Source organism: Phytophthora infestans, genomic scaffold (assembly GCF_000142945.1).
Source record: "Phytophthora infestans T30-4 supercont1.35 genomic scaffold, whole genome shotgun sequence".
In the NCBI taxonomy this organism is placed as follows: Eukaryota; Oomycota; class Peronosporomycetes; order Peronosporales; family Peronosporaceae; genus Phytophthora; species Phytophthora infestans.
The window spans coordinates 1,116,186-1,142,791 of NW_003303724.1; the positions used below are offsets into that span (position 1 = coordinate 1,116,186).

Consider the following 26,606-nt stretch of genomic DNA (forward strand, 5'->3'; position numbering starts at 1 on the left):
GCTCTGCGAGCTCTGCGTCATCATAGCGCCCGCCGGGGTTCTGGTTTTCCAGCATGCTTGGTAGGGGACTGTGGGATTTGCCGTGCCCTGCTTTGGAGTCGCCGCCGTCGCTGGCGGCGGGGCTGGCTAATTTCTAACTGGAAAGCTGCGAGCGAAGTCGCTGCGCGACACGGCCGGCATTAGGATGCCCCCGTTGGCAAAGAAGGAAGAGTACACGACGTGGGTCGGTGAGGTGCCGTTGCACTTCGAGAGCCGCCTGTTTGGCAATATTACATACGGTGTGGGGCGATTTGTCTACGTGGAGGGCTACACGAGGCCCAAGTATGCTGAGTGGTATAATGCATGAAAGGTGAAGGCTTTTCCAGCCTTTGCATTGTCGCTCTCGGTAGATCTACGTACGACATTCAAGAGCAACTATATTTGTGATGCGACGGATGCCCCATCATTATTTTGGCGACGAATTACTGCGTATTTTGACGCGGGTAGCGGCGTCAGCCCTGATTACCTACGTCGTGAGCTGATGAGCCGTCAGTCACAGCCCAAGGAAGCTGTGACGAAGTACGTGCAAGACATTGGCACTATGGTACGCCGACTGCGACTGGCGAGGGATGGGTTTGTAAGAGTGGGAACATGCAAGTCTACTCATTTCGAACACGCTATTAGTGTTTCCCGATCTGGCATGAGAACACTCACTTTGGATTAGCAACATGACTATCGGACCTTGACACTTGCTGATGCGTTGCAGCGCTTGCGCACTGCGGAACATTCAACCAACCGGTTGCAGCAGCAGATGTGGCTGGCAGCACCAAGCACGACGTAGTTGAGTGCGAACCAAGTGAACAATGTGAGTCAACATGCAATACAAGGACATGCAGGCAAGCGCCAGAGGCAACGCAGGGGCAACAGCGCCGACATTTACCAGCGCTAAACCCGTGCTAGCTGTGCCAAGCATGAGCATTGGTACGCCGTGTGTACTGCGAACGCTGGTGTGGACCGGACGCATGAGTTGGTGCTGCGCCGGAAGAAGAAGAAGACCAAGAAACAGGCAGTGTCGCCGATTAATTCAGTCCATCGCGTGCATACGCCGCCAACGACTGGCGAGTCGCGTCACCTGTTCATGACCTTGGTTCTGCGCCCGTCGCATACAAGTGAAGGTGTGACTGAAGCAAGCTGTGAGAGCCGTTCAGAGTCGCCCAAATACTCTCCGACGTCAGCTGCGAGTGAAGCCGACGGGGCGGAAGAACGCATGGTGAGACCCGTGGATGATGTGATCGTGCCGATGAAGCCGCAACAATTGCTGCTACGACCGAGTCAGAGTGTGCGATCTACGCAAGCTGTGTAAGATATTTAAAGTAGCTGGAGTATGCAATCCGCTCTAGTTGTGCAAACTACTCAATCTGTGCATGGCATTCAACCCAAACAGAGTATGCAACCTGCTCAAATCATGCAAGCCATGTAACCGACGCAACTAGTACTACCTACGGTGTGTACTCAACGTGAAGTTGAAGTGCCGTATGGATGGCAAACACCTGGTACGGGCGCTGTGCAGCGCCAGTGGGAGGGCGGACATGTGCAAAGACCACCTCCTGCTTGGCGTTCGCTGTTCATCTATTTGGGTCAATACCTTTCGAGTGGATCGCAGAATCTTATGTTCGAGTCAGGTCATAAAGGTGCACCACAAGTGGGTTCATCTGTGCCAAAGGATAACTACCAAGGTCGCTACACCAAATCACGAAGATAGCAAGGATGTTAAGGACGGCGGTACGTCGGAGGATCATATGGTGGATAGAGAGGACCTGACATACCATTCGACGGAGGGCAGTATCAAGGAGAGTGGTCGGGCCTAAGAGGCATACGTGGTAACCAATCTGTAGACAATGGGCGTGGCTTCACATCTCCCTTTGGAGGCGGCGACCGGAGACTGCCATCTCGGGAGAGTGCTGGGTCCTCAAGGCCGCCATTGCATGGTTACTCACCGCCAATATATCCGCCGGGGCCTCGTTTGCAAGGAGGTTTTCCAAATCGTGGAAGCTCGCCGCCTCGCGGATGTTCGCCACGGCGTGGATCGACTGTCCCACCATAGTCGCCACCTCGCGAGCGCTAGCCGCCTCGGGGACGTGCTGGACCGCGTTACTCGCCACCAAGAGAACGATCGCCACTGCGTGGCCCTCAGAGTCGAGAAATATCGTCTCCTCGTGGACAATAAAGATGTGGCGGACCGGCGCAACGCAGATATGAAGGACGCAGCCGGTCGCCACATCAGAATCAGACGATTTACTTTGGACTTCAGCCGGAAGAAGGACGCCGAGGAGGTGGAGATGCCCGAAATAGTGAATACGGTCCCAGTGGTGGATAGACGCAGGGTGTTGCTCAGGGCACTGCGACTGGTCAGAATAGTGGTACCGCTCGCAGCGAGACTGTTCAAGGGCAAGACGCTGCAAATCAAGGTTATACGCTGTCGTGAATGCAGTTGGATGTGATGAGAGCATGCAACCTGTTGAGGGAAACATTACTGAGTGGACGCTCGACTCGCGCGACAACATCTACCGGCTACGAAGTGAAAAAGCAACCGGCGTGATGGTCATGATTATGATTAAGTAAGTTGTTAAAGACAAGAAGAATATGGAGCGATTTGATCAGCCCTTTGGCTACTTGCAGATGACTTTGCTCCAGATGATGGCAGATAATATGGATTTGGGGGTAAAGCTCGACACGGAAGATCTGAACACATACGAAAGAATTGCCTGTGGTGTGAGCAATGCGAAGTCAATGATTCATAAACGACTCCCTGCCCGCTAGTCTAAAGCACTTGAGACGCTGGCTATGGACATAGGTACGATTAATGTGGAGATAGCACTATGCTCATGTTCATTGTGGATGTTGTTACGAGAAATAAGTGACGCTATCTACTCGAAAAGAAGCGTCAAGCTTCTTCGTTTATTCTGAGGTTACTAAAGCGATTGGAGGCGCACCACAAAGACTACAAGGTGTTGCATCGTCGGTCGGACCAAGGCGGTGACTTCGCTGGAACCGACCTGCATGCGAACTGCGTTGAACATGGCATCGTACAGCAGCTCACAAACGCGTATTCCCCCCCCAAGAGAACGGGATTGCAGAAAGGGCGAGCGGCATTGTGTTGTCTTGCGTGCGAGTGCTGCTGACAGCGACACATCTACCGAGCATGATGTGGGGTTAAGCCCTGCTGCACATGATGACTACACTAAGCATGCTTCCTACCAAGATGTCGGGAATAGCTTCGTCGTACGAGAAGCCGTATGGACTGAAGCCGCCATTGAGTATCCTGCGGACCTGGGGTTGCATTGCTCACGTCCGAGTACCATATGAGCCAAGCCAAAGCAAGGCAAAGCTTAAGCCATGGGCACAAATGTGTATATTGCTCGGTTACAGCGACTTTACGAAGGTCTACAAGGTTCAAGGCCTAAAGACCTGTCAGGTCAAGACTGCATAGAGCGAGAATTGCCGCTTTCACGAGAAGTTCACAGTGGATGGAGTCTACGTGAAGCAACTACCTGAGAACGCGTACCCGGACACGCTGCACGTGTCGCACCAGCTGTGGTAATTAAGACGAGCATAGATACCGACACTGCAGAGAGCAACGGCCCCGTGCCGATTAGCAAAGACAAATGAACTTCTGGAAGTTGAATGAGCTATGGACGAAGAGCAAACATTCGGAGGGGGTGTAGACGATTAGGACTTGTCTAGCGTCGAGCAGCAGGACGTGAAGAAGTCCGCTGACGCTCATGTTGCACCGGAGGAGGGGCGGAGACGATGACGGCAAAACAAAGGCGCGGCCGCAATGCGCAAAAGAAACCAGTAAGCAAAAAAACAATTGATGTGCAATCTAGAAACGTATCGTCGAGCCATGTCGGAAGCGGCCAAGAAGGACGCAGAAGGCAAACGAAGGATTGACCGTTTACGTGGTGACCACTTGATAGCGCACGGCATGGACGTGGACATTCTTACAATCTACAACCAGGCACAAAATAGTTTGTTCTGGACCCAGTGGCGGGCCGTGATATTACAGAACTGGCATCGTTGAAGAAACACAAGACCTGGCGACCTGTACCGCGGATAAAGACGAAAGGTGTCAAGGTGATTACATGTCGATGTGTTTTCGTGGTGGAACGAGATGAGCGTGGCTGCGTCAAGCCGTTTAAGGCTCGTCTTGCCATCCACAGATTCAAGCAATAGTTTTTGGCGTCAACTACAGCGAAACACATGCATCTGTGATTCGCTTTAAGGCTATTTATACTTCGCTGTGCAGCGATAGGTCATTCTTTAGTACGATGTAAAGGTGGCGTTTTTGTACAGAAAACTCGACGAGATGGTATACATGGACCAGCCGCCTGGGTTCCAAGTTCATAGACCGAGCACCGTATGCGAGCTCTTGAAGAGCCACTCCAGGTGTCGTGAGGGAATACGCGAGATTTTGACTCTGCCAATACTTCCCATCCACATATTCCTGAGGTTACTGCATTATTGAAAGCTACTGTACCTGCTACGAAGGCCTATCTGCCGTATCGTGAGCAGGTGGACAGACGAAGCATTAGTGGCTATGTGAACACGCTTGACGGTAACGTGATATCGTGCGTGACGAGAAAGCAGGAGATCAACTCGACGAGTACGTGCGAAGCGGGATATGTTGCGATGGCGATGCCACCAAGAACGTGCTATGGCTTGCGAACATGTGTAAAGAGATGACCTGGAAGCATTCAGTGTCATTATTGTTGGGTGCCAATGAGGGAGCGATCATGTTGACCACCAGGCCTGGTAAGTCCTCCAAGTCTAAGCACATAGCCAACAGGTATCATATGCTAAGACGCAACATGGAATCTAAGCTGATCGCGACGCAGCACATTGGGACCGAGTTAAAGATCGCGGGCATCATGACCAAACCACTTGCAGTGGTGAAGCTCACTCGCTTTCTTCAAACGTTGAAGGTGTTGGCAGTGGTCTCCTCGGACGCTACTTCTACTACAACTGCTACTACTACTAATACTAATACTAATACGGAGCATGCTGCTTCTACTACGGCTGCTATTGCTGCAGTCCGAGCGAGCTAAGACAGAGATCGCGTTCTGTCAGTCTGCGAAGGCCTAGGACGAATACGAAATATCTATGTGATTGCGATGGACAACGAAACAATTGTGACAACCACAGTGTGTTAGAGTGCGAGGGTGTGCTAAGAACGCCGAGCAGATTGTATCTCTCTTTCGTAGGTTGCGCCTCTCTTGCATGGTTGTACTACGACAATACAAGTGCCGCACCGGTGCTGACAGCTGATGCCGAACATCCAGGCTACAAATGCGAAGGCTACTGCGACGGTGCTGGGTAAGCCGTGTTGTTTGCTGTCCAAACTACTGTGCTGCTAGACTGCTACTTCAACCTGCGAAGGCTTGCGTGTGATCGCATGAATTAGGGCACCGTCTTGCCGAGATCAAGTGGGAGTGTGCGATGTCAGCCTCTGTGTGAAGAGGGCAGCCCCAGCAGGGCATAAAAGTGGTCGGTCAGTGCCCGGCATTGACACTGACAGCCCATCCTGAATACGTCATCAATGCGTTCTTTATTGACGTATACTTCTTCTGCAGTCCTGTATACCGTAGTAAATTCGCGATCACACTGTGCGAGTCGCACTGCAACACACGAGGGATAATGGCAGTATGGTATGTCGTACCAATCGGATGAGTGAAAGCTTAAGTCTGTTCGAACAACGTTCACGCGGATAAAATACTTCACTAAGTCGTAATTTATAGTGATGTTACCCTTGGCCGCACAAGCAGCATTCACCTGGGTGATATCACTGGTACAGAGGATATCAGATGTATATAACCATTCCACCTGTTTAAAGAAAGGTGCGGTGTCTGATACAAGCTATAATGACAGGTTATACCATTTTAGAAAAGAAAATTCACTGTAAGGGGTACGACAATCCAATGTAGACCTTATATAACAGGCATATCAAGTGCTGAAGTAAGTATATTTTAGTTTGGTATAGAAACGTTAGTTTGTGGATTGAGTATAAAAGGCTAGAGTAGTTTTGGGTCAGAATGACTAGCCCCATAAGACTCTGGATACAGAATCCAGAGAACAATGTTCTACCGCCAAAGGTGTGAAAAGGGCGTCGTGCCGAGAGCCGTTCACCCAGACCTGTTCAAAGTAACAGTATAGATGACACGTGATGACCCCGACGCAATTGTACGGCGATACACAAAATTCTTCGACAACAACACATCTTGTTTCCGAGCTTGCATCGTAAAAGACCCGAAGACTTCTTAGCTTTCCCAACAATATTTCCCCACGAATTCAAAAGCATCAGTGTTTACATCTACTTCTAGTTTTATCGCATTTCTCATAAACACGTTGCACCTATTAAATTGCATGGAACCCGCGTTGTCTCAACGAGCAGCTTAAGATCAAAAAGTGTCACCATCATGTAAGGCAAGGGTGCGTAGCTTAGATCACCATCAACTCTTTCGTAGCACAAGGGCGCATGGTGCACCCTTAAAGTGTTTTTGCAAAAGCTCAACTGATTATGCTCTGTCTATAAAAACATATGCGATTTGTCCTCATCCAGCATACTTTAATTAAGATGTATTCATCAATCTTGATGAATCATCCATGCATCTTCACTGAAGAGATGGTACCAAACAAGTATAGAGATTTCGCTTCAAGTCACATGGGGCGCCCTTAGGGAAATTAATATATTGGATGTGTATGATATACTTTAAATAAGTGTTTCCCAAAAGAATCAAGATATTACAAATTAGACAAAAGTAAAGCCCAGCTACATAAGTTTTACGATACTGCAAACTAACAGCCATAACCAAACGCGTGAATCCGACAGCACACAGAAAATAGTATTGCTCTTAGAGTTGGTGCCCTCTAATGAAGGGTTAGCGGTAATACAGTTGACCTTTCTTTGATCATCAGAATTTGACACACCTAGGACGAATTGTCACAATTCAAATTAGCGTCATGATGGATATTCTCTAAAATTTATTTCAGAGCTAAGGAAGGATCTGACAGAGGTGATTTTCCATAAATTAAAACCTGGTCATTTGGGCCAAACAGCATAAAAAAGGTTTTATACAAATTCTACGCTTCGAAAAACTTGATAATACTCAAAACTAAAAAACCGCGCTACATACAGTCGTCCGTCCACCTCATGCTAAGTACGGTAATACATTAGGCTATGATAAGCATGCATGTTATTAATACACGAATGGAGCTTGGCCAATCAGTACTACCAAAGAAGGATGGCAATTAATGCAGAATATAACCCAGCAGCAGCGCCGATCTAAGCTGCCTACTGTTTTCATGGGCCACCTGTAAATCTGGTAAATCGAAGACAAAGAATCTGTAAAGCTCAAGACAAGGGCAGGCCAAAAGCGAATCCAGCATCGTAACTGCACAGTTACGATTAGTAGAGAGCGGCAAAAGGGCGGCCGCTTGTAGAGACATTCGTCGCTTTTACCTCCAAGTAGATATGTGTAAGGGAAGGCTTTTTCATTAATTATAGGTGAACAGTGGGTAGATGCTGCGACTGCAAAGCAGGCGCCAGAGATGCATCAAAACGCCAATGACATACAGAACGGAGTATACAAAGTAAACTGGTATTAATATGTGTCAGCCCAAGCACGGCACCAATGTTGGCTGATCTGCTATTAGTGGCGCATTGACAGAACATTTATCAAAATAGAAGTATTTTTGTTTTAGATTGAACTTCAATACCAGACTTTGGTTGATAAAATAGAAACAAATCCTCTGGGCTCCAAATTTAAAGCTTCTTCGTACACTGCGCGACTTTGTATCGCCTTGGATGCTTTTCAAGTACTAGTATGACCTGTCTGGCTCTCCTAATTCAAAGTGTCCCTTTGAGCCCCAACATTCGAAATTCATTTAAGACAGTTAAATCAGTTTAAGCGTAGTAATGTATTTAAAATACATTACTGCGTCGTACGTATCGGCTCGATGCACGCCTGCTGGAACACGACCTTTAGGCATAGTGAAGCTCAGTCATTTGTATTATCACGTCACTTCTTCAACGTCGGGTTGAAATTGTCCAAAAAGTGGTCTCATCAAACAATTCGTTGCACAGTATCGTAGTACAACTAGGTTCTGGGGCCCTATTTCGACCCGGAGAATCCGTCTTGGATATAATACTCCAGCAAGGCTGTCGCCAGAGTGTCTGTCCCCGGATTATACAGAACAAATTGACAATTACATGTTCTTTGAGTAAACTGAAACAGTCAATACAGCAGCGCAAAACCATAAACTCGGGAAAAGAAATAGTGCGGCTGTAAAAACTACAGAGATGACACCCCACCTAAGTATTAACGCTAGTAAGAACAGGTCATCACCTTTTTATAAATCTTTGGACATATTTTTTTTACCACGTAAAATGTGCAAAGATTGCTAAAATTTTATAGCAATGGAACTTATTACAGCTGTTGCACTGAGGTCGTGGTTTTCGGTACTGTAAAGCCAATGGTGAGCAGCCGTCCTACACATAGTAGTGTAATCTAGAGCTTCTCCGAGAAACACGGCTTTGTTTATACAAACAACTTGAAAAACATAAATGTACGGGGTGGCAGTGGGTGTTTTCACGTCTGATCGTAAAGACATGTATAAACACCTCAAAAGAATGTCTAAAGTACAGTTTGTGTTCAAACGGTGCATCAGACACGATACTGTGTACCCATAGAGACCAATACATAAGTCATTGGGAGGATGAGCATTTCAAGCTAGCAAAATGAAGGGTAATTACGCGTAAATACAGTTTTTACACCGGTAAAAAACTGAATTAACTGTTTAGCCGTAACATGTGTCTTTATTCACACTGCACTGGTATTTGACACACCTCGGACTATCGACCTGTCACAATTGACTGTGTCAAATCAGCGTCATGATGAATACATGTATCATTCATACAAAGGATATCATACCTACACTGTACTTTGCTGCTCGTTTCTTGATCCCACTTTCAGTTTTGCCTCGCCAAGCTCAACACGGACTACCCGATAAAGCTACTTTCTGTTGCATCCTCGAATCTTCCTCCTGTGGATGATGAAAACCATCCAAGCCGCTCTGCTATCAGCTGCATTTGTCGTGCTCGTGAATGCTCTTTCGTTTCCCGAACTCACAGCCAACGAGGAGAACCGCATTTACGGCGGGTCGACTGCGAAGAATGGCAAACACATGTACATGGCGAGTCTTCATCCTAACGGCTCCAATAGTGACTGAATCTGTGGTGGCGTTTTGATCGCTCCGCAGTACGCTCTCACCGCTGGGCATTGCTTGGATTATCCCATGCTCGACGTGTATGTTGCCCTAGGGTCGAAACTTAGTTCAGGTGGAGGCTCTCGACAGTCTGAGATGATCCGCGCCGTCGAGGCCTATCGCCACCCTCTGTACCGCTTCTCGAGTGAGCTCCTGAGTGTCACACACGATGTGGCGATACTCAAACTACAAACGCCATCAAAGATTCACCCAGCACGTTTGGTTTCTGCAGATGGATCCGACATCAAGCCTGGCATGATCGCGACGACTCTCGGCTGGGGACTGCTCAAGGACAACGCCGGTTTTAGTAATTTCCTTCAAACAGTAGACCTCGAGATTGTGACAAATAAGAAATGCACCAAAATGTACGCCGACGCCGACGACAACACCATAGTGGACGACTCTGTGATTTGCGCCGGCACTGGAAGCGGAAAGGGCTCGTGTGGTGGCAACGCGGGTGGCCCTCTTCTCCTAAACGACGTGGTCATCGGTATCAAGAGTGCTGGACCTGACAAGTGTGGCGATTTGCCGGGTCCATTTGCTCGCGTCTCTGAAGTTGTGGAATTTATGAAGGATATTCAGCTCGGTGGGTCCGCCGGAAATGTTACGGAGCTGCTGAACTCTGGGACAGACACTCTGACGACAGCCGTGATAGAGTATTATAGATTCTCCGGGTCGAAATAGGGCCCCAGAACCTAGTTGTACTACGATACTGTGCAACGAATTGTTTGATGAGATCACTTTTTGGTCTCATCAAACAATTTTAACCCGACGTTGAGTGATAAAACAAAGAACTGAGCTTCACTATGCCTGGACGTCGTGTTCCACCAGACGTGCATCGAGCCAATATGTCATACGAGTACTTGAAAAGCATCCTAGGTGATCATGCCAGGTATAAAGTCGCGCGGTGCACGAAAAAGCTGTGAACTTTGAGCCCAGCGCATTTTGTTTTAATTTAGCGAACCAAAGTCTGATATTGAAGTTCAATCTAACCCAAATTTATTTCTATTTTGATAAAACGTTTTGTCAATGCGCCACTACACCGTTCACGCTAATTAGTCGTAGTTCGCAATTAGTCGTGGATTTGCACTTCACAAATTCGACTAATCTTTTGAAAAAAAAACCGGTTTTGAGCAGATCTCATCTAGCTCTTTGTTCCAGTATGCTCGATTTAAAAATTAGACCGGTAGATCTTACAAAATGGACAGCTGAAATCCCAGTATATAGTGCTTCGATCGGTACACCACAATTAGTCAGGGTATGACTAATTAGCGTGAACGGTGTAATAGCAGATCAGCCAACATTGGTGCTGTGCTTGGGCCGGTACATGTTAATATTAGTATACGTATACTCCGTTCGGTATATCGTTGGCGCTTTGACGCATCTCTGGCGCCTGCTTTGCAGCCGCAGCATCTGCCCACTAGATCTCAAAACATTTGTTTACATATTCAGCTGAAGTTTGGCTTTTAATGAAATTCCGCTTTTTCTACCATTGTCACGCGAATTTTTGAAAAGTCAAACAATAACGGCAAATACGCGGAGGTATTGTTGATATTATCTGCTTTGGATCAATGACCATGTCATATTGAGGAACATCAGCCTACCAACTACATACTGCCAGGCCGCCGAAGCGACTACCAAATCTCAATCTCAAGCGAAAGCGATACTTTCGTGGTCGAAAAATTCCTCGCTTTCTTCATCACTCTCGCGCTGATGTGCAGATCGACTTCCGGGGAAATCCACATGAGCGACAAACATGCGTCGAAGATGCATGCGTCTCTTTTCGCGATAACGCCTTTGCACTGCAAGTTTCTTGGTATTAGCGTCGTGACTGATCACACGAAGCCGCTTCGCGTAGTTGTAGTAGTTGGTACCATCTTCTCTGCGTGGTGGAAGAATTCGCACATGAAATTTAGTGAGAGATACACACGCACGAAAAAACATGTCGTAGTTGCCTTCATTCTACCGGTATTTGTCTGAGCACATTGCCTATAGCGTGCAGAGCCGACCGAAATAGTTCTCCACAAGGACGCGGTCGTGGGCAATGCGGTCATTAGTCTCCACTTGCTCCAGGGTTAATTCCCGCAGCGGCTGCTTCTTGAACGGCGTGATGGCACGAAAGTCAGCGGCAAGTCCTTGGTACCCCTTATCAGCTAGAACAGCCCACGAGTCGGGATGCTCAGTCCTTAGAGGCCCTTCATCTGCTAGCTCAGTCTCCATTAAGCTCTTAAGAAGATGTTGGAGGTGAAAGTCGTGGTCGTTGCGAAAAAATTGGATATCCGCTTCACTGCCAGGGTAATGCGCCGTGCAGTTGAGTGCAAGTCCATTAGGAAGCACAGACACCTCGACTTTGTAACCGTGAAGATGATGTTTGGCACTGTAGTACGCACGCCGTTCTTTCATTTGGCCTGTCGGTATGCTGCTCCGCTGGAAAGTAACATCCGTGGCGTAGCGAGCGCTTGGGTAGTTACGGAACATGTTGCCTCCTAGCACGAGCGTCTCCATCGTGAATTTGCCGGCCGCGGACACCACGTACTTGTCGTAGAGGTACGGAGACACAACCTCCGCAAATGAAAGGATCATCTTTTGACATGTTCCCGTCTTGATGCGGAAGACGTTTGCCACCACGTCCCATTTCCCACAGTGCTTAAGGACGACCAGGAACATGAACAACACGTCCTTGGGTTGCTGCTTGCTCTTACGGCCACGTCCTACATTCCAGTGGTCAGCCACGTGCGCTCGAATAGAATTCCACAAGCGCTCAAATTCCAGCGGCGCAAATTTTGTCAGAGCGGCAATATTCTGGGTATTCTCCCGCAGAAATCGGTGGTCGATCGGAGACGGCGAGTCGATGTCATCGTTGTCGACATCTAGGCGCACAGAGGATACGCTTTGGCGGCGGGATTGACGGTCAGCGTTGAGCTGAGTGAGAATGGAGACTCCTTCAGCAACTCGCTCAGCCGGGAGTAGCCGGTTTATGTCTTGGGGGGTACTTGTTTAGAAGGGTGCCATGGTGATAGGTGCTGTAGACTGCAAAATGAGAAATTAGGGGGCAATCTAGTGGGGTGGTCAATCCACCACCAAGTACCTTATCGTGCGCGCGAGATCGAATGAACAGCGATTCTGGAATCTTCTGTTGAAGTCTAGATTTCCTAGTATTATTGGCATACTTTTTGATATATTCGTTCATTCGGTGGCATGGGCATTCCTTCGGTGATTTGCATAAATTTCCACGTCATGTTCAAACTTTGCTCGGGAGGTCTACTGTTTACTTTTAATCAATGGAACCCCCCCCCCCTCTTTTTTGACCTGTCTACTCAGAGATAAGGGTGGCGAAGGTCTCTACAAGCGGCCACCTCATTGCCATTATCTACTCATTGTAACAGTGCAGTTGCGAAGCTAAATTCGCTTTTGGCCTGCCCTTGGTTTTGAGCTTTACAGATTCTTTGGCTACGATTTAAACGTGAGCCCAGATTTACACGTGGCCCATGAAAACAGGAGGCGGCTTGAATCGGCGCTGCTAGCTGGGCTACATTCTGCATTAATTTCAACTTTGGTAGTACGGATTGACCAAGCTTTATTCGTGTAACCTGCATGCTTATCATTAATTAATATCTTACCGCACTTAGCTGAGGTGGACAGCTCGAACGACACGCATGAAATCTAAAAATATATCGCAATTTTCTTATTTTTGAGTATTATCAAGTTTTTCGTAGCAATCAGATATTATAACATCATTTTCGCTGTTCACCACATCATCTCCACACCGACCTGAAATCGGTGGCTACGAGAGTGTCTGATAAGCTACGATACGCGAGCCACAACTCAAAAATCATTTCAGTTTCGGGCTACGATGGTCATTAACAAGCAAATCGACGTCTACTTCTTCACGGCACTTGGTCAAGGGCTGTTTCGCTGCAATTTTTGCGGCAACCAGCGGAAACAAACTAGAGGAATAGGGTACTCTAATCTCAAGTCGCCTCTGGACGCGAAACAAGCGGGGTATCACACTTCGTTCGAGAGCAGTTCGGGTCGCTCACGGTTTCGTATCTAAAGAAGCTGGTCATCTGTTCCAGTGGATTCAGTGGGTTATCATGATGAACATGCCGATCCGCGAAGCTGAAGACGCTCTCACAAGAGCCATGAGCAAGCTACGGCCTGGAACTGTGAAGGTTGTAAAGAAGTGTCTTGAAGGACTGACAATCAAGGTCGGCACAAGCTTAAGAAGGAATTGGGAACGCTCTTTGGCCTCATGTTTGATGGATAGTCACACGCTGGGTGCACTGTGTCACTGCTTACGAAGCAGATGGAAAGCTTCAGAATTCGAAGATGGGCCCGCTTTGTTTGTTGCTGATAGAATATACGCTAAACAAACGTGTCAAGACGGGCAAGACTACTATTTAGTTTCTTGGCTGGAGTTTCAAGAATTAACCTGGCAGCCGTCGTCAGACTTACCACAGAACATAATAGCGACTTTAATAAGGAGCTTGGCGTAGCTTATCCAGTAGACTATCGGGCCAGCATACGCACGGGGGTCATGGCTGGTGCAAGAGTACACGGTAGGCAAGACGTAGCTAGATATTGCTCCAATATATTTAAATGAGGGCAATTTTTATTATTGGAAGTGTTCATATTGAATTTTTTTACGGCAAAATTTGCCACCAATTCAATACAGTATTGTATTTTCCGACCTCTGCTACGATAGTGTGCAACTAATTGTTTGATGAGACCACTTTTTTGTCTCATCAAACAATTTTAACCCGACGTTGAAGTAGTGACGTGATAAAACAAATGACTAAACTTCACTAGGCGACATTTTTTTGTCGCGCAATTTGTAATCTATTTTAAGAAACCGATAAACCGCGTTTTTAGCCATAAATTACCCTGTATCAGGATAACCAAACGACTTAATTTTTTTAATCTTCAGGTTTATTTTATTTGACTCACAATCCTTGCTCGTTATCTATTCTGTACAGTACAGGGTTAACAAGAAAGTCGTGATACCCGCTTTGCATGATATGCGGTACTTACCTTTATTAAAAATAGTATTCGTTCACCTGCCCTCTCCGCTTTCGTAAAGAATTTGACGCAACTCGTCGAGAACCTGGAGAGGATCAACAGGGTTCTTGAGACCAATAGCGTTACCTGATACGACTTCTGACTCCCAAGCGCCCAATACAGCCTGAGCACGCTGCAATCGGCTCTGTGCATCAAAACTATCTGCATGGCTATTAACCGAGTTTTCGTGCATCAATTCAGCCAATAGCTCACTTGCTCGAGCAACCACAGAGGGTGGACATCCAGCCAGCGCCGCAGTGTTAACGCCGTACGACTGAGCTGCCAGACCTTCCACGACTCGATGGGAAAACACCAAATGCTTGGTCTCTCCTGCCACTTGACGCTCCAGAACTTCCATCCGATACGGCCGTAGCTGTCCATTACACGTTCCCCCAACTAACGCACTTAGCGCAGTGAAATGTGTGGCAAACAGAGTACGCGTCTGCTTGGCGCACAAGGCTTCGAGAACAGCCCCGGCAATGGCCACTCCGTCATTCACAGCCGTCCCTCGCCCCACTTCGTCCATCAACACGAGCGAGCGACTCGTAGCTTGCGTAAGAATTGTCGAAGTCTCTTGCATCTCCACCATAAACGTGCTCTTATCAGCTGCCAGGTCATCAGCCGAGCCCACACGACAGAAAAGTTTGTCCACGAGACCGACACGCGCGAATTTGGCCGGCACAAAGCAGCCCATTTGCGCCAGGAGAACGAGATGCGCATTTTGTCGTAAAAATGTGCTCTTCCCGCCCATATTTGGTCCAGTAAGCAGCCAGCAAGAGCCTCCGGGCGCTGCTGCTAGATGCAGACTATTCGGGACAAAAGCACGCATCCCTTTCGAGTTGGAGCCTCGCAGATGCGCAGCCTCGACAACTGCGTGTCGTCCGTCCTCGATGTGCAACTCACAGGTCCCATCCAGTAGCGGGCGCGTGAAGTTTCTGTCCAAAGCCACTTGAGTGTGAGAACAGACGACGTCTATCTGAGAAATAGCACTTGCCATGGCCTGTAACTCGTCGCGTACGGATAGTACTTTGTCTCGTAGGTAAGAAAAAATAGTATTCTCCACTCGCTCCACCTCCACTGCGGCTTCTGTGAGCTCACGATTCATCTGCCGCAGTTCTTCACTACGATACCGAACCGAGTTCTTTAACGATTGGAACAACGTCAGCTTCTCGAGCTCTCGTCGACTGTGCTCGATCTGGAGTAGTTTGGCGTTCTCGTCGTGTGGGAGATCGAGGAAATAACCTTTCTCCGCTTGGAAAATTACGCGAAGACGGCTAGATCCGAGTAAAGTACGGTACTTTGTCTGCAGCTCTTGTTTCTCTGGAGATTTGGGGTCGTGTCGTAGAATTTCTTGCCACTTGTCAAGCTCCGAAGAGTAACCAGCACGAACAAACCCACTCTTGGAATTGAGTGACGCGTAGTCTTCTTTGAGTGCTGCGTGGATCTCTTGAGCTGCCTGTGCGATGTTTCCCTGCTGTTGTTCGTTGGCTACGAGTCCATTGCAACAGTCACGCAGCAAGGCTGGCAAGCCGAAGGTTTCTTTCCCAGGGAGGTCAGGCAGTCGACGGATTCGAAGACGTTCGTGGGTCTTTACAAGCTTTTCTAACTGCTTGGCTTCTTCGATTGTCGACGCCACATTCTTGAGATCTTTTGGAGTCCCGACGCCAATAGATAAGCGCTGGAGGTTCCGTTCCAAGTCGAACACCTCGGATAGTTGTCTTCGTGTACGTTGAAGCAATTGTTCTTGTCCATAGAAGTACGAAACAGCGTCAAGTCGACGTTCTAGACGCTCGAGGTTCATCAACGGAGACGCCAGGTGAGCCTGTAATAAAAAAAATATTAATGATATTTTTAGTTGGTAAGATAGATAAATAACTTACCGCTAGAAGACGTGACCCTCCTGGAGAAGTAGTGGAGTCGATAGCTTGCAGTAGACTTGACGCCTTGGAGCCACTGAGCGACTTGGCTAGCTCCAGGCCTCTCCACGCGCTTGAATCGATGATCATGTGGTCCGATGACTCGACGTGAAGTGGCGCACGGATCAACGCGCTCATACCGCCGTGCGTGAAGTCGACGTAGTCCAAGATGGCTGACGCGGCAGCTTGTTCCGACGTGTCGAGTGTTTTAAACACATCACGCAGTGAGCGTCTTGAAGCTTGTGGAATGAAACTCGACGCCGGTCGAAAAGTTCTCATGCAAGTATCAGGTAGCACAGTGTCTAGAAATGCTACGGCATCTCTGGGCATAGCCACCTTCATAGCTTCCTCTTCACTACTTGGCAGGAGGATTTCTTTCGGCGAGCAGCGTAGAATTGCACTGGCCAGTTTCTCGTTTGTAGATGTGGTGGATACAAACTCGCCAGTCGACAAATCAGCCCACGCGAGTCCCCATTTATCATCGTCATAAAAAAGAGACGCCAGGTAATTATTCTCCTTTGGGGTTAACATCGTGTCTTCCACTAGCGATCCTGGCGTTACAATACGAACCACTTGTCGATCCACAAGACTGTTATAGCCACGCTTCTTTGCAGCAGATGCACTCTGCCCAAAAACACATTTATCAGTCTAAATATCTTCTCAAATTTGTGTTAAGCCTTAACTCACCTCAACTTGGTTGCAGATCGCCACCTTTACGCCATGATGCATCACCTGCGCTCCACGCACTAGTCAGTTATATATACTACCGGGTCTCCACCGTCAACAAGCTCTATCATACCAGCTTCTCCACGAACGAATCCACTGACCCCACAGGGAACCCGCACATCTCGTTCAGTACGTGCGTCTTCGTGGTCTTCCTGGTAAGTGCCAGGTTTAATAGCTGTATACAGCATGTACAACGATAATATATAAGTTGTCGTTGAAGTACACTGTTCATTCCGACCAAGTTACATGAGCTGCTCGACGCGCATCATCGCCAAAGAACTCGTAGAAATCTCCCACTTGGAATAGAAGCATGCAGTCTGTCACCACAACAACTTAGCTGATAAGGGTTTTAGTACTACAACGGTTATGAACAATCGAGATTATCACCTGGATACGCCTTCTTGCGGGCGAGATACTGCGCCACCATTGGGGTCGCTTTGGCTGCGTCGTTAGCAGCATATGCCGCATTGTTGGACGACGGGTCAGCGCCGGAGAGGATCCGAGACGTACTGCAGATGTGTCGGCGATGAAGAGGTGAGATCCGACGCACAGAGACGGAGACGCAAGCACTCGAAGTGATGCCGCGGAGCAGCATTGGTGATTGCACAATGTGATAAATGATAGGATATGTCAAAAGATAGGCTAGCAAATCTGTGACGTGTGAGAAATCTGTGACGTGTGATTTTGGGGATCCAAAAAGAGACGTAGCTTATTACAAAGTTACATGTATGATCCATTTAGAATTGATTATCAGTCACGCATCCGTTAATTTTTATATAATGCCAAAAATCCAGACCGCTGGATGATAGATATCTTCGAAATACGGAAGTATTATAATGCTGCGACAAGAGCTCTGGAATTCAGATGCAACAATCCAAAAAGATTTGATTCAAGCCACACTTTCCACATAACTTTACGACTAACCGGATAGTGTGAGGTCGGGAAACATTTACTTAAGTTCTTCAGCTGCCTTTAAGCCAAGCCAACCTCAGGGTAAAATCCATACCTACAACACGTCAACGTCAGCGAGCAAAATATAGCCTGGTTGGTTTAAACCTCGTATTAAAATGCTCGACAGTAGAAACAAAGTTGCTATGAACACACAACTTCAATAAATTCAAGCTGCGTTTCAAGCACCTATGCCAGCTGGTAAATTGGGGAAAACTTAAACTTACGTTCCAACATAATCAACTGTCCTCCCACGCCAAAGCAACGCTCTTAAGTAGTGGTTGTTTGGTCCTATTTTGTGTCCTTGATTATCGAGGTTTTGGAGTTAACGTTAGACAGATTCGGGATAACGATTGCACTGAATCGATACGACGATCCTCGTCCCTGGATAATCGCCCTTGCCCTGGCCAACTGTGCTTGATGGTATTATACAAACAGCGCCCGTAGCGTTGATCCGCTTAGAAAATGAAGTGTCTTGCCATCCAGCTCTCCAAACGTCGTGAGCCCATTGACCTGTGGAGCATTTGAAGCATAGATTGGACTCGGCCAATGTGTTGGTCAGGATGCACCTCCAAGATCATTCCATTGCCGTTAGTTTAACCTGTCCATGAGCATATGCGCCTTGATACCTGGATTAAAATATCTTTAATGTGAACTGATCGTGCTTGTCGACAAGAAACGCAATGTCGAGATCTACGAAAGCTCTTTCGATCGGTTTAACAACAGCGCAGAAACCGACTCAGCATCGTCGACGAGCGTCCTTTCACGCATTAGGATTAGAGTTTCTTAAATTAAGTCAATGATTTGCATCTACTGTGCACCTCGCCCCTGTATTATTGTTATAAATCGCGATTCGTGTTTTTCGGTTGACGACAATCAGATTTGGTTTGTAAACAATAGATTTAAAGATCCATTTGGTGACACCTAAATTTAGTCACTAAAAATCCCCATAACTGAGAAGCCGACGAGTCTATGGACACTTCTTGTGAATGAGCGTAGCACCATGCTCAGCGTATTCTGCTTTGGACATCCACATTTCGTGGAAGGACCCCAGCGACGCCAAGATGGAGCCACCTAGGAACGAGCCCACGCGACGTTCTTGGGGATGAGCTGCCACCACCTTCACCCGTAAGCTGTTAGTAAATCCGCCAGCTGCGCCGTTGTTGCCTGCTCCTGTAAGAGGTAGCGGCATCCCACTCAACATGGTCACTACTTCACGTTCAATCCTCGTCGGCATGTTCTCAAAGCACGAGCTTCCTCCAGTCAGCACAATATTCTGGAACAATTCCTTCCTCAGCTCCGTTTCGGTTGTTAGGCCGCCTGTCTCGCAGATTAACTCGGGAAGTCTCATGCCCGGACCATCGTTCACTAAGGTACTGTTGTCTGAGCTTTCTGCAGCTTTTGACACGCCTTCCCTCAAGAAATAATGCTCTGCAACACTGAACCGCTCGGTACCCAAAGACACAATAGTCTTATCGGGTAATTCGTAGTTGATCAGAGGCAGTTGGGCGTTCTGCACTTCGTCAAACGGTCCGTCCGCCACTCGACAGAGTCCGCTCTCCTTGGCTTCCACTACGTACGACCACGTCTGTTTTTTCCGCTTGGCAATTTCTATCTCCGCCGACGTCGCCTCCATTTTGTGTTCTAAATTTTTAGCAACTTGCGGTGCTAATTTTGTTCTTAAAAAGGAGTTTAAATCATGGCCGCCAAATAAAGTACCCTGACTTTTGGGGTACGCGAAGGCGTAACCCTCATGGACGGAGGTGACGCTGGTGTATGTAGCACCCATCTCCACCACCAGGCCGCTGGTCCTGGCATTCGCATAGCAGGCGAGGACGGCGCTCTTGGCACAGAAGAGCGCAGGCACACCGAGCTCCTCCATGACGACCTCCACCATCTGTTCTCGGGCCTTCAGGTCTCTCTTTTTGCTGGCGCTACTGGCCTGCACAGTCTTGGTCTCGGTGGCTCTAGCTCCTGCGTCGTCCTGTTCGTCCTGCGTCTGTCCTGCATCTCCCGTGACTTCTTCAGGCAGAGTAAACGGTCTTTCCACCAATAGTAACGGGTGTTCACTCAGTCGTGTCTGTAGCCTGGAGCTGCTAGCGTCGAACAGCCATTGGGCCAATTTCTCTGGGTCTCTCTCGACCTGCGCCGATCTGCGGTTCAGACGCCGTCCTAACTCCGCGTCGTCGTGTACTTCGTCGTGTGGCACGGGGCGCTCGAACACACGAGGGAAGTCCTCGCCCGCATAGCCGAATTTGCAGCGGGACGTGCCGAATTCGAACACCAACGCGTCTAGGTCGTTTGCTTCGGCTGCTGCGCTCGAGAACGGCGCATTGCCACTGCTGTGGTGGTCACCTTCGTTCGCTCCGCCACCAGCGTACATTGCGCAAGAGACTGGGGGGAACCGATTGTGAGGGGACACGCTGTGTCAATATGATAAGAGCTGTTTGATGTTTAAATTGTAACTGAGTATGTGGCTTACACGCTGATACGTAAGACACACTATTAAGCCAATTGAAGCTTTTAAGAAGCAAAAATTTGGAATCCACTTCTCTGTTTTAGGTAAAAATTTGGAATCCACTTCTCTGTTTTAGGTTTTTAAAAGTAGCACTACCAACATGAGACCACGCAAAACAAAATGATACTTACAAACCTATGTACGAATCGCGATTTAAGCACTCTAAACGAAAGCGGGGCGTCTCCTCTATCTCTTGAGCCCTTATAAGCTATTGAATGCTTAAAACAGAAGAGGTTGTGGTCGCTCAAAAATATTTTTATCCCTCGAAATGACGATACAATAAGGAGTGAAGTGAGATCAATATTATTTCAATTTTAAAAAATCCAAGTGCTATTTAAAATCCCTTGTTAAAAGCAATTGAGTAAAAGTAGTTCCTCAGTTTTTTCGTTGAAAGTGTACGCCAAATATCACAGTACCGGTTAAGTGCGAAAATCAATTGACCACTTTTAACTCGATTATCGCGATAACTCTAAATGATTTTAGGTATCATTTTGTTTTGCGTGGTGTCGTATGAGCTCGATAAATATCTAAGTATCCTTATTAGAAAGCTTAAATTTGCATGCTATTCGCTAAAATTTTGTGGCTTCATATCCGCAGTCAGCAAGTAAATGACGCCTAGAATGTGGGCCTCTAATTGAAAGGAATTCTTTTAGTTTTCGGAATTCGTAAATTTATTTGCGACTTTTTACAAAACTTGCAGTAAATACTCATTTCAACATTAGCGTCGACGTGTGTACAGTAACACTCGCTGATACAGTACTTCTCTGGTCCGAAAAAGAATTGCATGTACCAGCTCTTTAAATCGGCGATAACTTCGGTCGTACAGGAAGCGTGGTTGAGAGCTCTACTTACGTAGCGTCAGCACGATTTTTTATGAGCAAGTTTTTTCCGACATTTTTGCCGATACCTGATCATTTAAACTATCATTTGATAGAGGGATGGATTTTTTTCACTTTGACGTCAGAAATAATCAGAATTAAACTTTAAAATATACTAGAAAAGCGCAAACGGAGCTTAATCTAGTGGTTTATCACTAAAAGCAATTGAATCCATTTTCGTGTCACTTGCTGTGCATACAAATCCTCATACGAACTCTTTTTAACCAATCATACCCGTCTCAGAATGGACATTGACTAATCACACATGCGAGGTTTTTTATTGAAAAACCTAACTGGTCGGACCGGAGATGTAGGCGCTCAATAACATGAGGTATATTACTGCCTGTTAAGGCGATATGTATCAAATCAGAGGAAAATGCCATCAAATCACTGAAAGAAGCACGATATCAGACAATGGGATCATTGGAGCATTTTTCGTGTGTTACACACAAAATGAAATCCTATAAAAAAATTGATAGGATAGAGAAGTATGCAGTACTGATGTCAATGTTGAATAAAAAATACGTCTTCAATCATCTTCAAAGGAAGTAATCAACGCTATGTGGTGATTAGCGACAATCGATTGTCAATTAAGGAGCGTCAGTCATCTAAAGTGATTGCACTTGCGTTGTTGCAAGCAGTTGGACCGTGAAAGCAGTAGTAATCCTTAATGTCAGCTTTATATGTCTTCTCTCATTTCTCATTTAGCCGTGAGAAAGAACAGTCATGGTGCCACCTATCCAAAGGGATGCAATGAAACACGGGGTCGAAATGGGGACTCGCATAAAAAGAAGACTCTCCACGATTTACCCTTGTGGTGAACACGAACAAACGTATCCAAGCGCAAAGAGAAGAAAGTGATTCAAAATGGCGTCAACGGATCCACTCGTCCGGGTCAACTATTGGCTATGATGGGCCTTCTGGAGCTGGTAAAGGCTCTCTGTTGGATTATTTTTTCGGTCGAAAAGACACTCGAGACGGACTAGAAGGAAGCATCACCGTCAACAACCACCCTTGGACCAAACAACTCAAGCAACAAACCTCCTACGTCGTGCAAGAGGACATGGTCAACGAGGCCATCATAGTACGTGAGCACTAGATGTTCCAGGCCCAGCTTCGAATGGGCAAGCACGTCTCGTTTCGCAACTGTAAGAAACGTGTCGATGACGTTACTGTCACGGGTTCAATGATCAAAACAAACTTGGGCAGCTCACGACGATGCAAGACAATAGGAGCAGCATGCATTACGACAGGAAATGCCCGTGAACCCCAAGATGAGTGTTGACGGATCGTGTAGCTTTGAGGAAACGAGCATGGCCAATGGCATGCGTACATTTTATTATGACTAGTTTTACTAAAGGTTCCAGTAGGGTGCTTACCGTTGGAGGGCTAGCTAGCACGACGACGTAGGGCCCTCAGTCTTAAGAATAACCAAAGGTGAAAGGATTGTTATACCTTCGTTACTGCTTTGGCCAAGGAGTGTGTGTCGGCTCTCTGCGACCTCAGAGCACGTGGGATAGAGGCCACACACTACATTAGCGAGTCTAACAAGTACAGCAAGTGTAACAAGCACAAAGAACACCGCATATTCAACAAGTACATCGACTCCGTCGTCATATTAGACTCAACGCCTGTTTCCTCTTAAGTGCTATCAATTCACAGCTTAGACTGAGCTCTCTACGAGTGAGCACAGCCTACTACTGCGACAGTTACGGAGCAAATGAGTGGAGCTTCTCAATTGGTGGAGCTTCTTATTTCCGGTGACAAGCGTAAGCGTTTGGCCTTTGCCACTGAGATGCTGACCAGCCCGTCGCTACTATTCGTCGACGAATTAACTTTAGCCTTGACAGCTTCACGGCTGAGACGGTGATGAGGCAGCTACAGGAGATCACTCGAGACGGCAATCGCACTGTCGTCGCTACGGTATATCAACCGTCATCCGAGGTGTTTGTGCTCTTCGATAAGCTGTATTTGATGTCTGACCGTGCTGTGTGTACGATGGACCTGCGACCGATGTGGTAAAATATTCTGCTTCACTTGGATTCCAATGTCCAGTCTACGTGAGCCCAGCTGACTACTTCATGCGGCAACTAGTGGTAGTCTACAAGGCTTCGGATACCGCTGAAGTTGTTCGTGTTGAAGTGTTAAGGACCGCGTGGGCTACACAACAACACACCAGTATGCTGCTTCGCCCCAGAACTATGCAAGAAGACTTAAAGATCGATAAATTTAAGAAGGACAAACTAGGTATCGTAGGTCAGCTACGCATGGCCTTGTGTGTTATGGGTTTTACTGGAAGACGAGTGAGTCTTGATCGGCTTGCGTAGCTGCAGGAAATGAAAGACTGAATTGAATAGAATGCCTTTAGTTGGCAGAGTGAGAGCAAGCAGGCACGAGATGCTACTGCCTAGTGCCTAGAAATGAAACATGTGAGATGAAGCTACAGGAGTTGCGAAACTACTGGAGTAATTGCGGTCGAGCTGCCATGCGACTGCGTGGAGCAGCTTGCCAGACCTTGTGACCTTGAAGGGCAATGCCCTTCACAATCCCTTCTTTAGAAGAGCAGTAGTCCGAATAGTGGGCAACCGATCGAGAGACTCCCGAATAAGTTCCTTAACCTGTCCGAGATTGGACAGAGGTTCCCAGGACGGTAAAAGAGAGCTATCAATCCACTTTATCTTGTACTGTTGAATGCCTTTGCGCTTTCGGTGTCCTGTTACCGCCTGTACGAGGTGATCTGTCGAACCATCAGCGACGAGGACCGCTGGAACTCGTTGTCGACGGCTCGGATCGGGGTCGGAGTAATAGCGACGTAGCAAGGAGACATGGAATTCGGGAAAGAGACGTAGACCATCAGGAAGTACTAGCCGATAGCGATCGGGGCCAGTGACCGCCTCAATTCGGTATGGTCCAATAAATCGGGATGCAAATTTGCGCTTCCCCGCTGATCCAGTGTGTGAAATATCGAGATTTTTGGTGTCGAGTAAAACTTTATCGTCAATGGCGAAACTAGTGGCGGGGCGATTGCGGTCGCAGTTGCGGTGCCAAGAACGCTGACCTGCCGCCATAGAATCCTGTGCTTCGACTAAAGTCGCCTTTTGTACTTCAAGGAAGGTAGCGGCAGGCGGAAAAACGTCGGCAGCCGTAGTGACCACCAAGTCGCCAACCGAACGCGGCAAATACCCCAGATCCGCGACAAACGGTGCCAATCCAGTGGTGGAATGATACGCGAGCTGTACGCAAATTCAGCCATAGGAAGATAGACTTCCCAATCCGTCTGGTGAGGATCGAGAAAGTGTCGGAGATACTCGATAATAAACTTGTTCGTCACTTTCGATTGCCCATCGGTCGACGGTCGAAACGCAGTACTCAAATGAAGTTCAGACCCTTGTAGCTTCATTAAACTGGTCCAAAACTTCGATGTGAATTTAGCATCTCGATCCGAAACAATTGAGCCAGGGAGACCGTGTAAGCGTTGATAAGACGAACACAAAAGTGTAGCAGTATCAAGAGCGGAGGCTCTAGCTAAAGTCGGCGTAAAATGGGCCCGTTTTGTTAGTCGATCGACGATCACCATGATAGCATCGTGGCCAGCTGATGTCGTCGGTAGGCTCACCATGAAATCCATGCTAATGTCCTGCCATCGTAACGAGGTACATCCAGTGGCCGCAAAAGCCCATGTGCTTTACCACGAGGGTTCTTCGAGCGCTGACATGACTCACAGATAGTCACATACTTGCGAACAGTTTTTATCATATTAGGCCAGTAATGCTTTGCTGCCATGTAAATGTAAGTCTTCTGATAACCAGGGTGACCTTGGGACGCAACATCGTGCTCCTCAAAAAGCAGTCAATTGGGTAGCGACGCGTTGGCGGGGATGCACAGCCGACGAGGTGCTGCGACTAATGGCTGAAAGTAAATTATTCCAGCGTCGACGTGAAAATGACGTAATTCGGAGGAAAGCTCAGGTTGGTCTGTTGAAAGCCGCTTCAAAATGGGGCCAATAAATGAATCCATAGCACATAATCGGCGACACTCGTCGAGGATAGAGACTTGTCCCTCACGTTGTAGTACGAAAAGCGATTTGGGCTCAATCGCGAGCTCCGGCTTCGTCAAAGACTCCAACAGTGCTGATAAACTAATCGCTCGAGCAGTCCCATCATTCCAGACGGGCTTCCTAGAAATCATATCCGCTACAATATTTGAGCTGCCTTCAATCCACTTAAACATTGGTTGGAAGAGCGCAAGCTCATTGATCCACCGCGCCAATCTCTGAGAACACGTTTGCTGCTGGGGAATAGTAACAATCGTGTGATGATCGGCGTTAATGTAAAAAGGTCGATCAATCAAATAAACTTTCCAAAGTCGCATCGCGTGCAAGGCTGCCAGAAGTTCCTTCTCACGTGTTGGATAAATTATTTCTGCACGAGACAGCTTCCGTCCACCGTACGCAATAATTTGCTCGGCACCATTCTCGTCACGATGAAACAAATATCCGCCAACTGCAAAGTCCGATGCGTCCATACTAACCTGAAATGGGCGCGAAAAATCTGGATGTGCCAATATCGGAGGTGATGTTAAACGTGTCTTGAGAGAATCGAACGCTGTCCTGTGAACCTCTGTAAACTCAACCTTGTCGTTCTTGGCCTTGCCTTTGGTTAATTCTGTAAGTGGAGCCACTAATGCCGCGAAGTCGGGACAAAATCGCAACACGTAGACACACGTACCCAAAAATGACTGAAGTTGATGCTTCGTACGAGGCACCGGCCAGTCCGCGATGGTGCTGCACTTTGTAGGATCCATTCGAACGCCATCTTTTCCAATGAAGTCACCGAGACAAGGTATTTCTGCAGCACAAAATGTGCATTTAGAAAGTTTGATGTACAGATTCTGATCGACGCAGCGCTGAAACACCTTCTCCAACGCCATTAGATGCTCGTCCGCGGACTCGGAAGCAGTAAACACGAAAATATCATCAAAGTAAGTCTGGCAGAAGGCCTGCTGATCGCTAAAAATGGATTGCACGAGCCTGTTGAAGCACGATGGACTACTTGACACGCCCATAGGTGTGACCAAGTACTCGTAGAGGCCATCGGGTGTGAAAAACGCTGTGTACGGAATGGAGTCGGCGCGCAGTCGAACTTGATAGAAATCCCAAAGGAGATCCATAGCCGTGAAGAGCTGAGCTCCAGCCATAGCTCGGTAAATTTCCTCCTTACGAGGTATGGGGTTAGCGGGCACGCGCATTTTTGCATTAAGCCC

At 47.5% G+C, this 26,606-nt stretch overlaps 3 protein-coding genes across 3 annotated transcripts; 1 reads left to right on the top strand and 2 right to left on the bottom strand.

Moving 5' to 3' along the window:
- Positions 1-9,396: 9,396 nt before the first annotated feature.
- PITG_15307 (uncharacterized protein) lies at positions 9,397-10,448 on the top strand (the record flags this gene model as incomplete). The annotated part of the gene is made up of 3 exons (XM_002898704.1): positions 9,397-9,445; positions 9,533-9,886; positions 10,438-10,448. The coding sequence occupies 3 exons, from the start codon at positions 9,397-9,399 to the stop codon at positions 10,446-10,448; spliced, it is 414 nt and encodes a 137-aa protein (XP_002898750.1).
- Positions 10,449-14,353: 3,905 nt separating this feature from the next.
- PITG_15309 (DNA mismatch repair protein mutS, putative) lies at positions 14,354-17,595 on the bottom strand (the record flags this gene model as incomplete). Its single annotated transcript, XM_002898705.1, has 6 exons — positions 14,354-16,180; positions 16,239-16,898; positions 16,962-16,985; positions 17,074-17,175; positions 17,247-17,317; positions 17,388-17,595. 6 exons carry the CDS (start codon positions 17,593-17,595, stop codon positions 14,354-14,356), a joined length of 2,892 nt encoding a protein of 963 aa, XP_002898751.1.
- Positions 17,596-18,918: 1,323 nt separating this feature from the next.
- Positions 18,919-20,331, bottom strand: PITG_15310 (actin-like protein; the record flags this gene model as incomplete). The annotated part of the gene is made up of 2 exons (XM_002898706.1): positions 18,919-19,905; positions 19,969-20,331. The coding sequence occupies 2 exons, from the start codon at positions 20,329-20,331 to the stop codon at positions 18,919-18,921; spliced, it is 1,350 nt and encodes a 449-aa protein (XP_002898752.1).
- Between the last annotated feature and the right edge of the window lie 6,275 nt (positions 20,332-26,606).